The sequence below is a fragment of the Onychostruthus taczanowskii genome, unplaced genomic scaffold (assembly GCF_017590055.1).
Source record: "Onychostruthus taczanowskii isolate IOZ18803 unplaced genomic scaffold, ASM1759005v1 scaffold291, whole genome shotgun sequence".
NCBI classification, from domain to species: domain Eukaryota; kingdom Metazoa; phylum Chordata; class Aves; order Passeriformes; family Passeridae; genus Onychostruthus; species Onychostruthus taczanowskii.
The window spans coordinates 55,221-68,891 of NW_024500251.1; the positions used below are offsets into that span (position 1 = coordinate 55,221).

The 13,671-nt window shown below is 38.9% G+C and overlaps 1 protein-coding gene across 1 annotated transcript in view; it reads left to right on the forward strand.

Annotated features, from left to right (window-relative positions):
- The first annotated feature begins 233 nt into the window (after positions 1 to 233).
- Positions 234 to 13,671, forward strand: part of AMPH (amphiphysin) — a 46,610-nt gene continuing 33,172 nt past the window's right edge. The window contains exons 1-7 of the mRNA XM_041408207.1: positions 234 to 326; positions 4,850 to 4,945; positions 6,244 to 6,351; positions 6,740 to 6,825; positions 8,474 to 8,549; positions 9,404 to 9,486; positions 13,013 to 13,151. Of these exons, the coding sequence (XP_041264141.1) occupies positions 234 to 326; positions 4,850 to 4,945; positions 6,244 to 6,351; positions 6,740 to 6,825; positions 8,474 to 8,549; positions 9,404 to 9,486; positions 13,013 to 13,151 (681 nt within the window). The remainder of the gene's footprint in view (positions 327 to 4,849; positions 4,946 to 6,243; positions 6,352 to 6,739; positions 6,826 to 8,473; positions 8,550 to 9,403; positions 9,487 to 13,012; positions 13,152 to 13,671) is intronic.

Genomic DNA, 13,671 nt, shown 5'->3' on the forward strand with positions numbered 1-13,671 from the left:
GGCTCCACAAACTTCTAAAGCTAGTGGGTGACATTACAAAACTCTTCATAAAACCACATCCACTACAGTGCTCTACCCAAGTTCAGATATTTCTTTTCTAAATTTGCCAGAGGAAATAGCATAGTGGGTACACGTGGCTGAAAATAAAGATATTTAGCAACTACTTCTTGTAGTTGCTAAATATCTTGCATCTTCTTGCATTTACATATTTCTCTTTTTGTCTAACTGCAGGAATGCAAGATGCCTCAAAGAAGCTTACAGAGTCTCTCCATGAAGTGTATGAGCCAGACTGGTATGGACGTGAAGATGTGAAAATGATTGGAGAGGTAAGATATATGGAAAGAGGGAAAAAGTATTTTGGATGCAAATGGATTAATCTGAGCTGTTGAGGAGAAGTGTGCATCCAAAACTGACCTTAATCCTTCATGTCATGTTAAATCCTGTTTTCTCAGCATATAAATTATGGATCTTGTGAAATGCAGCTCCTGCTGGCCAGATGCAGCACTGCAGTGTCTGTTGTATGAACTAGCTGATAAAAGCTACCACTGAGATAACTCAGTGTGAGCAGAATTGGTCCTGACAGCATCTGACTGACAAGTTTGTACAAAGGTATCTTACATGCAATTTTATAGTCAGGATTCTCAGCTCAATGGAATGTTAAAAATTATCAAAGCTGCTTATCCTTTTGTGCTGTGTAACAATTGTCGAGCCAGTGGTACTGCACAGGACATCTTATGAGACACTCACCTTTCTCTGAGAAGAACATGGAATTTAAAGGCAAATTAGAGTGCAGGACACTTTATTTTTACTTTTTACCTTACTCCAGTGATTAGAGAAGAATAGGCTTTTCTAGACAACATAGCAGGAATTTGAGGTGCTCTGAATTGCCTGCATAAAGAGCCTCAGTTCTGGGGGAAATCTGTCAGCAAATGTGATGGTGGTGACAAGAAAGTGCAAATGGTTGTCAGTGAAGCTTTTAATGACCTGGCATTCAGTTTGCAAGGTCTCCTTGATAATACAGTTAACAGTAAACCTGAATACAGAGCAGTGTACAGATTGCTTTTCTTCTCTATGGATGCCTTCTCCTACACTTCCCTGCTGCAAAAGGTTTTGATTTTAAAAGCACACAACTTCCAAAGTGCCTGATTTAAGATACATATTTTTTGTTTGATTGATTTAGGTTTTTTATATTGTTTTATATGCAATATTACAAAATCTCCTGAATTGTTCTGGAACATATTCACAAAGGTAGATTTATGCATCAATTAGAGTGGCAAAAACTCAGTTAGAACTTAACCTGGCCACTTCTGTCAAGGATAATAAAGAGTGGTTTTATAAATATATTAATATCAAAAGAAGGACCAAGAAAAACTTCTATTCTTTATCAACATGGTGGGGAATATAGTTACCAAAGATGAGGAAAAGGCTGAGGTACTTAACACCTTCTTTGCCTCAATTGTCAACAATAAGACAGGTCATCCTCAGGGCAGATGGCCTCTAAAGCTAACAGACTGGGACAGGGAGCAGAATAGATCCCCTGTAATTGGAAGCAGTTAGTGACCTGCTGAGCCACTTTGATGTTCGCAAGCCTGTGGGACCAGATGGGATCCATCCTGAGTGATGAGGGAGCTAGCAGAAGAGCTCACTAAGCTGCTTGTCAACATTTATCATCAGTCTTGGTTTTTCGGGAGGTCCCAGATGACTGGAAGCCAGCCAATGTAATACCCCTCCTGAAAGGAGGATCCAGGAAACTACAGATCTCTCAACCTGACATCGATGCCTGGCACAGTTATGGAACAGGTCATCTTGAGTGCGATTACACAGGACCTGCAGGGATCACCTGGGGATCAGACCCAGACAGATGAATTTAGGAGAGGCAGGTCCTGCCTAACCAACATGATCTCCTTTTATGACCAGGCGACCCACCTGGTGGATGTGGGGAAGGCTGTCAATGTTGTCTACCTGGACTGAGCAAAGCCTTCAACACTGTCTCCATGGAATAATCCTGGAAAAGCTGATAGCCCATGGCTTGGACAGGTGCAGTCTTTGCAGGGTTAAGAACTGCCTGGATGGCCAGGCCTAGAGAGTGGTGGTGAATAGTGCTATATCCAGTTGATGGCCAGTCACTAGTGGTGGCCCCCAGAGATCTGTGTATGGGCCCAGTCCTGTTTAATATCTTTATTGATGATCTGGATGAGGGGATCGAGTCTACTATTAGCAGTTTTGCAGATGACACCAAGTTGGGTGCCAGTGTCAGTCTGCTGGAGGGCAGGAGAGCTCTGCAGGAGCACCCTGGATGGCCTGGATCGATGGGCTGAATCCAGCGATATGAGGTTTAACAAGACCAAGTGTCCGGTCCTGCACTTTGGCCACAACAACCCCCTGCAGCACTACAGGCTGAGTAGAAACTGGACAGAGGCCAGGCAGAAGGGACCTGGGGGTACTGATTGGCAGCAGCCTGAACATGAGCCAGCAGTGTGCCCACCATGGCCAAGAAAGCCAATGGAATCCTGGCCTGTATCAGCAATAGTGTGGCCAGCAGGAGCAGGGAATGATTCTTTTCCCCATGCTCAGCACTGGTGAGGACACGACTTGAGTACTGTGTCCACGTCTGGGCCCCTCAATTTAGGAAGGATGTTGAGATGCTGGAGCATGTCCAGAGAAGGGCGACAAGGCTGGTGAAAGGTCTGGAACAAAAGTCCTATGAGGGCCAGCTGAGGGAGCTTGGGTTGTTTAGCCTGGAAAAAAGGAGGCTCAGGGAAGATCTTTTCACTCTCTACAACTGCCTGAAAGGAGGTTGTAGCCAAGTGGGGGTCAGTCTTTTCTCCCAGGAAACCAGCAACAGGACAAGAGGACACAGCCTTAAACTATGTCAGGGGAAGTTTAGGCTGGACATTAAGAAGAATTTTTGCACAGAAGGAGTGATTTGGCATTGGAATCACCTGCCCAGGGAAGTGGTGGTGTTACCATCTCTGGAGGTGTTTAAGAAAAGACTGGATGTGGCACTTAGAGCCATGTTATAAGGTTGTTGATAAGGTGGTGTTAGGTCATAGGTTAGACTTGATGATCTCAAAGATCTTTTCCAACCCATTTGATTCTGTGATTCTGTAATTCTGTGAGCTCAGTAAAAAATAATTACGTATCCAGGTTATAAATTGTCATTCCAAAAGGGATCCACTTAAAAGACCTTATTCTGTATGGTAGGAAAGATGATGGCTTAAAGAATCCTTCAGCAATTTTGTTTGAGTTCATTAGCTTTCAGAATCTCCTTTATTTTAATTTGTTCAAAATATGTATCAGCAAGATACAAAGGCAAACAAACAAGACTGGCATGCTATGGTCTAATGCTGTGATGCTTTGTAGACCACTGTGATTAAATGCTGTGTTAATAAATTAGGCATTTCTTTTAAACATGTTTAATAGATTCTAATCACTCATTAGGGACTCTGTTAGAGTAGGAAAGGAATGAACTTAAAGCTGGCATTACACAGCATTTATAATCCACCAAATAGTAGGTTATGATAAAACAAACACTTTGGAATAGTTTTCTATTGTGCAGGATGGCCATGTGTTTCATGGGTCAGTGGTCGGAGACAGGGACAACACACACTCAACTGTCCAAGTGGCAATAGAGAGAGTTTATTATATAAACCCCTCTTTATAAAGGGGGTTTGAAAAACCCAGTCTGGATGGCTCATTGGTCTGATCTTTGATACCGCCCAGCTCCCAGACTAGTGAGATGTCTGCAGCTTAGGATGGAATGTAATCGATTGAGGTTCCTGTTTGTCAACCCAGGGCCGGTTTATGGAACTGGCTGAGTTTCTTATTTATAGCCGAATTAATTTCCCAGCACAAGCCAGCTTGTACTGTGACATAATGTGACAGTTTTCCAGACTTGTCTGTGAGGATAACAGCCCTGCAGAGCAGTGCTTACTTACAACCATTAACCTCCCTCCCATCAAAGGGAAGGATGTTAAGTGATTTTTGAAATGTGCAAAGAAAGGGCGAATCAGGATGTTTAACATGTGCTAATGATTTGTTCAGTGGAGAATCCAGGACCTCAAGCACGATGTCTATGCAACAGGATTTGCTTCTACTAAGGAATCTTACCCACTGCGTCCTTGTCACATGAGCTGTGTTAATATGATCATGAAAATCAGAAAGCTACAGGGGGTTTCTCCTGGTGACTAGCCCAGAGCTCCAAAGGGGACTGGGGAAAAGCACTGTGTGTTCAGGGCAGAGGAGGGTGGCAGGGTTGCAGATTTTGTTTATTTTGCCAGCCGATGTTGAGATGTTTGATGTTGAGATGTTTCCAATGTGTCATTCCAGTTCTCCAGCAGCACAAAGTAGAATTCTTGTCTGCATCAGCCATTCTATTAAATGTACCTTAATAGCACAAAAAGAATGAGATGGAAAGATCCTTCCCTTTATTTTCTCTTCTATTTTTTGTCGTACTTCCTTTCTCTGTAAGCAAGGCTCACCATCAGGGAATATAGTTAGACACAAGAGCTACGCCATGTACAGATTCTGTGTTAATGACCCTCAGGGACCTGAAACCCCAAGAAGCACCTTGAATCCATGACATCCTTATTTTCACATAGCACTTAGTATTTGAAATAAATGAAAACACAAACTAATTATTAAGTTTAATCTTAATTTGTTGTGAATTAAATTTGCAATATCAAGGTATTCCTTTTCATTCACCTTACGTTTATGCTATGATTTATTTCCATAAAGAACATTTTAAAACTTCAGAAAGATGAATCTTTGCCAATTACATTTGTATTTCTCCTAAGTTTAGAGTGGCATTAAACTACTAAGTACATTTTTCTCCTTTCTACCTTTTCAGAAATGTGATGAACTTTGGGAAGACTTCCATCAAAAACTGGTGGATGGGTCATTGTTAACGCTGGATACATATCTAGGACAATTTCCTGATATCAAAGTAAAGTAATGATTTTCTACAAAGGACAAGTTTTAAAGTTCTGTTGAGTTGCAAAATAAATTGAAAATTAGATTACAAAGAAAAAAAATTTAAAAGGGTGGGAGGTGGAAGTCATGCTCTCCTGTAATGTACAAGATATTGTAAGTAAATTCCTGACATTAGGCAGGACTGATTTTCCAAGTGAACAAAAATATTTTTCATGCAGTAGTACATGGAAGTAAATTAGCCTTTGTAGAGGCAATTTTTATGCTTTTTTCCACTGCTGTTTCTTTGGTATGAGATAATTCTAACCAATTTCAGTAAGGACACATTAAGCTCTTCATCTGTTAAAATGCCAGACAAATTACAAGGAAAGCAGGCTTTCTGTTATTGGCTAGATGGATGCACCCGTGAGTATCTTTCTTTTATCTAAGCCATGGTTCCTGTCTTTTAATTAGTTATAAAAAGATTTTGTAATACACATCACAAGAGAATGTTATACAGATTCTAGCCTCTGCCACATGCCCATCTAGTATACAGTCCAGAGAAATGACTGATAAATGAAATGTGTGAGGATAAAGAAGCACTATAGGTGAGAGGAGATACATTTATATTTGAATATGACTGTATGGGCATAACTGGATTTTTTCTGTGAGGGTTTATAACTGAGCAGGTAACACACAGTAATCTCCTTTGTAATTTACATCAAGGACTAAAGAAAAAATAATCAAAGAATACCAACATTAGTGATACACAGTCCTAAACTCATTTTTAAATCAAGCTGTGATTATGCCCTCTCAGCATGTGGATTACATAGCTTTGTAAAGTCTATATCAAAGTATATCTATATCTAATATCTATATCTGTATCTATATCTTGAACTCCAGTATTTTAGATAGATGTCAAAACAACTATACAGAGAAGTATATATTAGCATTTTTCAAACTCTAGAAAAAAATGCATTAATTGCTGAATTTGCACACTATATATAAGGGAAAAAGATAGTGTTACCATGAGTTTAACAGGTTCACTGATTTTAGAGAATGTGACAAGTCTTATGTAACACTGGTACCTCAATTCTAAGGCCTGTAAGCCCTATACCCACGAAAACCCTTTTCAAACTATTTGTAAATTGATTCCTTTTTTAAAATAATGTGATTAGTTTGCCATTTTGACCATTTCCCTGTTCCTCCTATATGATATAATAATTCAGATATGAACAACAGAGAAGGGAGAATAAAAATATGTCAAAAACTAAATTAACAACATAAGTAAAATGGCTTTTTTGCTCCTCATATTTCATTTCTACCCCTGTACAGACTCGCATTGCAAAACGAAGCAGAAAGCTAGTGGACTACGACAGTGCAAGGCATCATCTAGAAGCCCTGCAGAGCTCAAAAAGAAAAGATGAGGGTAGAATCACCAAGGTAACACAAACAGAAACATGCTGGAAGAAGACCTGGGGAGACTGGGTGGTATTTTTTTCTGTACAGAGAGAGAGCACAAAATTTCTCTTCATTTTACTCCCTTAGAAATAATGATATCTCTAAGCAAAAATGTGTATTGAGTACTTTGGTTCATGTGATAGTCAGGCTCAGCCTCTTTCACTAAGGAGTCCTGTTTGGGACCTAACTTGCTCTCTTGATGAGACTGAGGGGACAGCAAATCCTGTACTGGCCTCCATGGTGTAAGACTGAGTAACATCCTTTGTTAATAAAAATTGTAAAAGACCCACCAAGAAAAAAAACACAAAAATCATTTTGGTTCTGTTATGTCAGAGTGATTTTAGAAGTCATCTGTTTCATTTTGGTTTAGGCAGAAGAAGAATTTCAAAAAGCACAGAAAGTGTTTGAAGAGTTTAACACTGACTTGCAAGAAGAGTTGCCGTCTCTGTGGTCACGGTAAGCCTAGAGAGATACTGTATGCAAGGCCTTAAATGGGGAGTAAGAAAAGGGAATCAGGTACTTTTAATGAGCTGACAGAAAATGAATTGCTGGGTTCTTGAAGATTCCACCCATTGCCTTTCTGAAATAATAAAAGGAAAAATGTATACAAGTGCTCCAAGAATATATGTAATGTAAGTGTATTTATGCTTATTTTTTTCAATGTATGTTGGCACTTAAGATTCACTAGCATATCTTCATTCTGAAATGCTAAAAGGTTCCATTTACTGAGTAAATAATTATGTTAGGGCACAGAGTAGTCTGTGGTGATTTGGGTCTACTTATAGATCATTTTTTATTATAACTACACCAGAAGACACATATTATAGTTTTGCACTGGTGTTAAATGGTTGTGATGTTAAATGACTTGATGGCATAGGTCATTCAGTCAAGATGTTTAATCACTAATTGTGTTTATACAGAAAATGCAGACAATATGAATGGGAGAACAAAAGCAGTAGAAAAATAAGCATCTCATTACTGTGTTATTTGTTATGTTCTTTAACAATTGACACATTTCACTGGAGTGAAAATATGAAGTATCCTTTGTCTTCTCTGCCTTCCAAATTAAATCCTGTTAAATTTCAGACCAACAGAGGATTTCCCTGCTGTGTTTCTGCCTATTTCAGTGTAAACCTTCTTAGCACTTACGGATATTTGTTTTATGGGCCTACCAAAAGTAAAACTGCATATAAATGACTTAGAGTGAGGGCCCTTTTACTTCAGTAAATTTTGTATAAAGACACAGTAGCTAGTCTCGGGGAAAGGTAGAATTTAATTTGAGCAATACGCATAATTTAGTAAGCAATTGCTTTCAGTGTCCTTTATTTTATTTATTAAAATTTTTCAGGAAGAAAATATTCTATTGAGTTGACATTTTGCAGGCTTATTCTTATTCCAAAGGCAATTGTTGTTAATCAAAGTTGGGAGAAATTATACATGGAAGTTTTAAATAGGAAAAATAATAAAACCTAAGAAAACAGCTTCTACTTTTGAAATGGAGAAGTATGTAATAATTCACCCCAAGTAAGCAGATTCTTGACTACATGCACAGAAATGTCTAGTCTGTATTAAATTCTTTTCTTTTATACACATGTGCATGTGTTTCAGAGCTGAGTTTGGGATGCCTGGGCTGTACTGAGCTGTATACACTCAAGGTGACCCAAGATGTAACTGCATCACCTTGATGCTGTGATAAGATTTGGGCACAGGGGTTCACAGTGCTGGAATGGTACCTTTCTCCTTTCAAGAAATGGTTGTGTGCTGTCTGGCAGGAGATGGAAGCCCAGAGCATCTTGCCTTCCCTGTGCTTGTGCTGTAGTTGAGACCATCCTTTTCCACTCTTCTTTAAAAAAAGCCAAAGACATTTGATGTGAAGTAGTCTTAGCTTGGTTGACTGGATGGTGTGAAATACATATCTTAACACTAATGGAAATAATCATTAAAAAATTAGTCTGAAATTTTGACATTTCATCATTTGCTTTGCTGAGAGTAATAGTCAAGAATGTTGTTTGTAGTCCAGAAAACAGTTAATTAATCTGCCTTTGTGCCCCTCCCACACATACCTTTTATTCTCTTTTTCCTTTCTTTGTGCCATCCTTTGTAGACGAATTGGCTTCTATGTGAACACCTTCAAAAATGTATCCAGCCTTGAAGCCAAGTTTCACAAGGAAATAGCTTTAGTGAGTAAAACTGACTATCTCATGTATAATGGATTATGCTATGCATGACAGCTAGAACATACCTTATAGTAAAAATCTAGCAGAGGCACACATGAGAATTTGCCATAGATCCAGATTTTTGCTACAATCATAATATTAATTTCTACTTGCCATATTTGTTCTCTCCTTAAGGAAGAAGCAGCCCCTACAATTTTGGATTGCAGTGCATTACCAGTTGTAGCACTAAATTCACTTTCTATTTTGATCAGTATTTCTGCTGTGCCCAATTGCTAAGCACTTCTTTGCTTTAATCAGTAGAAAAAAACCCATGTCAAACATTCCCTTCAAGTCAGCTATATGCACTGTCAGCAATGCAATATTTTATCTGTGACTGTTAGGCAAATCAAGCAGTTTCACTGAGGATCTTTTGAATGTACCTGGCTAAATAGTAGCATATAATCTATAGCAACTTTCAAATTGGAACCAAAATTTTTTTTAAAACTCAGTTTACTGAAGCTCTGTGAAAATTTGGATTAGATTTTTCAGGATCTTATTGGCTGCCCATGTTGCTTAAAACTTCAGATGACCTCCTTCATCAGAGCTCACACAGCAGTCAGTCTTACTTATGAACATGTTCTCTAAAAAACAACTCAAGGTTTTTAAGAACTGCTATTATCTTTGATTCTATGGATTTTGATGAGCTTCTGTTTAGGCTTTTGCTATGCATGGCACTGAGAATTTTAGGAAGGTTTTATACTGTAACATAAAGTTACCAAGTTATCATTTATCAAACCATATTTATAATTTTAATAATGCCTTTTTAATCATTACTATAGTTGTTCACATAAACTCTGGCAACTGTTTTGTTTTCACAGTTATGTCACAAACTATATGAAGTGATGACAAAGCTGGGGGATCAGCATGCAGACAAGGCCTTCACCATTCAAGGGGCACCAAGGTGAATTTATTGCCTTTTTAATGAATTGCATTGCTGTAGGCTTTGTGGGTTTCAGCATATGTAGCAATCACCTACACTGTGTGTAACACCTACACATGCTAACAGGCATTATTTGTTCAGGATGGTAAATGAAGGTATCTGGGATGAAGTTCTTCTCAACAGGAGTAAATATGCAAAGCTTCCTTCTTCACTGACTATTTTTCTAGAAAGTTTTTTCAAAAACAAAAACAAACAAACAAAAATAACCCCAAAAAACAAAAAAAAAAAAAGAAGGCTGTTTCAATTTAGCAATGTTCATTGTAGACTGTTACATCAATTTGCACCAACTAAGTGTATAGCTCATTTATTCTTACATACTTAGGTTACAGCTATGTTGCTAACTCGCATGACTTGTTTAAAGCCTTGAAATATTGAGATACGGTTTTAGCTCCTATTATTAGGTGAGAATCCCAAATTTTGAACGTTAGCTTTTATCTCTTCTACTTGCGGGGAAAAGTAAAGAACTGAGGGTACATCATAAAAGCAAAAAAAGCTGAAATAAAGAGAATGTCAAGCAAAATCTTGTTTTAAAGCACAAAATCAAAAGGAGTTTAAAATCAGATGGTGCTTTCTAAAGGTCAGCGAGTGCCAGTACAGGATTTCTGTACTGGCAACAGAAATGTACTTTCTGTACTTTCAACAAATGTAGCCTTTGTGCCATAATTTTATTTCTAATACTGATGGGCGAAAAGGCTGAAGTGTAAAACAGTGAGACTTATAAAGACACAATGATATTTAGAGTTAATGTATAAAGCTTGAATTTCCATTTAGTCCCAGCTAGTCAGAAGCAATCTGAACAAGGTTATATAGCTTTTCACATCCCACTCTAAAGGAAACCGCAGGGAATCCTTTTTAATGGATTTCTTGGACAAAATCAAGCACAAACGTGGCAAACATTATATCTCAGAACTATTTATTGCTAAAAAAGGATGTGTGTCCCTACTGGAGAGGGACAGAAAGTTAAGCAGAGCAGGGAAAAGAAAGACGGAGAGACAAAGGAGGCCATGGTCAGAACGTCACCACCCCAAGCCCAGGCTGCACCGGCGGCATCCCCCGGCAGGTGGAGCCTGCGCTCCCTGCCGGGGCGAGGCTGCACAGCTCTGGCGAGAGCGCGGCTCCCATGGCGGCAGCCAGGATGCTCCTGCGTGGAGGGGCGATGGGCCGGCTGCTGCGGGGAAGCGGCGAAGCTTAGAAGAGTAGATGGAACAGATGAGGACAGGGCAGAGAGTCAAGGAAGAAGCACGGAGCAGGGGCCGACCGAGGCAAACATCTAGACGAGCCCCGCGGCTCAGAAACTGAGACAGCGGGGTAGCTGTACCGCCGTGAAATGCTTTTATGTGCTCAGGCTCCTCCCATGGTCCGCTCCTTGTGGGACAACCATTGGCTAGTCAGGGGAGCTTGCGCTGGGTAGCAGGGGTTTCCCCGCCTGTGGAGGGAGTCTCTTGCAGCCCAGTGGTGGAAGACTTGCCTGCTCTGATTGTCAGCCTAAGTCTCCATTCTTTAAAGGGGTTGCCTGTTTAGGGACTGTAATGTCAGCGGTCTCTACCCCTTCATGTGTGCTAGCCACCTTCTGCACATCTTGGTGCTCAGCCTATGTAGAAATTTTCCACCCAATGTCAGAAAATCGGTTTATAACACAAAAGCCAGATAAAGTTGAGGCATAAATAAAAATTAAATTGGTTCATCACATAGCTACTTCTAATTTGCCCCCAAGATAGAGGTAGATTAGCAACAATTAAGACAAACCAAACAACATAACACCTGCCTCAAAAATATGGAAGATATTCCTCCCTTTGTTTTAATCTCACTTTGGAAGAACAAAGAATGATATCTGAAACTTCTGATGTAATGCACAATTCAGAACTACTTCATAAGAACATCACTAGAATTTGTTTTTTAGGTTATTTCAATGATAATCCATGCTTGTATATTACATATTGCCTTTGGAGCTGTTAACTTTGGCCCATTTAGGATGGACTCAAAATCTGGACCATGCTCCCCATAAAGGCATTGTAAAACACTTCTATGCGATGTGAAATAATGTAGTGTTGGAAGATTTCAAGCGCATTTTGTAAACAGCAAGTATTTTATCAACCTGTGTTTTTGAGACCATGTCCAATATGCATCATGCTTGTTCCCACTGAATTATTCATTCCATCATTGGGAGAAAAAGAATTATGCAACAAAATTATTTTTGCTGCAAATTACTAGATGTCATTTAATGTAGTGTGAACTTACTTTAAAAAAGCTTTCTAAAAATCCATTTTTTCAGTTACTTTGTTACTGTCTTTTGCTTGTCATGTTTGCAGAGCCTTGTGTGAAAATCTGTATAGATTTTGACTTCCCTTATTAGTTACCATACTCTAAAAGACTCCTAAGTGGGTCTTCACGAGATAAAACAGCTTTCCAATTTAGGTGCATGAGAAGTTGATACTAGACAAGTACAATATATAATCTTTCTTTTAAAGAACTGCATAAAAAGAAACATCTTAAGAACTTGTGTGCTACTCAGTACTCTGTCCTGAAGGCAAATATTGTACCCTGGAACATAAATTTCTTATGACTGCTTATTTTTTCTCTTTTAATATTTCCACAGAAAGAGGTGGTGAGTGTGAGCTAAGTTTGTCCTTCCAAAGAGCAGTTTTTCTTGTGTTAGCATTAGGATCATGCTTATGCTGTGGTCTCAATCAGGTATTGCTTCTGCTCTCCCTGAGGACGTGTAAGAGTCGCTTCTACTGAGTACTGTGGTTGTTGAGCACTGTAGTTCATAGCCTCCCTCACTGTAAGCTTTCAGCATATCCAGGTAGCTGAATATTTTCTCAGTGTTTGCACCAGGTCCTTTCATGGGAAGTGCAGATGCTTTCTACGACTTCATTAGATCTTTTCTTAGTATCACCAGAGCTCTGTTCAAGTCACTAGACTGTTGCTTGTTTATAATTTTTGCAATTTGTACTTCTGAATAGTGATATCTTTATAATAATCTTGGCTGTGTTTTGGTTTATTGAAACCTTTCAATAAAAACAAAAAGTTGCTGAGCTTTTAATATTATTTGCAGTATTCATTGTTATGCCTTCCTGTGGGTTTTTTTATCTTCAAAGTGTTCTGTTCGTAGAAGCATGTGAAATGAAGACAGTAAATCCATTTCACATTTTATAATGGTTATAAATTTATAAGTGAAGTGGTATTTCAAGTACAGAATCTGAAAAAATGCGGGTAGTCTTGTTTTCTTTAAATTATAATGATCAGGTAAACAAATGTTCCAAAAATCAAGATCATTCAAAATTAAAACTTCCTTTGACACTGAATTTTAATTGTCTTTAATTGCAATTTTAGTCACTATATAATGGCTTCATTCATCTCCAGTGTGCACTCTCTTTTGTGGTCACTGACATTACATCAGGGATGCAGTTCAACTGTTGCATCTGATTTTCAAGGTAGTAAGTCAGCAAGATATGTATGTTCTTGTCATCCCTTTGCTTCTGTCTAGTGATTCAGGTCCACTCCGCTTTGCAAAAACACCGTCACCACCAGAGGAGGTCTCTCCCCTACCTAGCCCTACTGCTAGTCCCAATCATATGCTGGCACCAGCATCTCCAGCACCAGCCCGACCGAAGTCGCCTACACAGGTAAGGAGATACCTGGCAGAGGGACCTGACCTGTTGTGCAGTGAAAGATAGCTGAGATGATGTACGTGGTGGATTTTTCATCTAGGCTGTGGTCTAGACTGAGTAGTGGCAGGGATGCTACTGGTTCTGTTGCAATCTGTTCTGTTAATCAGTTGTTCATCCCTGTGTCACAACATGAATAGAAATTATTTTTTTTTTATTAGGAGAATGAAGAAAATGTTAGGTTCTTGGTGAATTGGTAGGATTTGCAATGACAACGCATAACACTTCTTAAAAAGTTGTGTTGTCTCTAACGTCCCATATACCAGAAATGACAGTTTGAAAAGCCTATTTCCCTATTTCTAAAACCTCCTTGTGAATTTTTGTACATTATATATTTCTGCTCTTCATTCATCTTCAAATTTGTGTTTACCTTGGGAAAAATTAGCCAGTGAGTATCACTCATCTGGCCAATCTCTAAAACAATGAAAAATAAAGCTAGCTGAAATACTGCTCTACTAATTACTGATAGTTGAAGTCT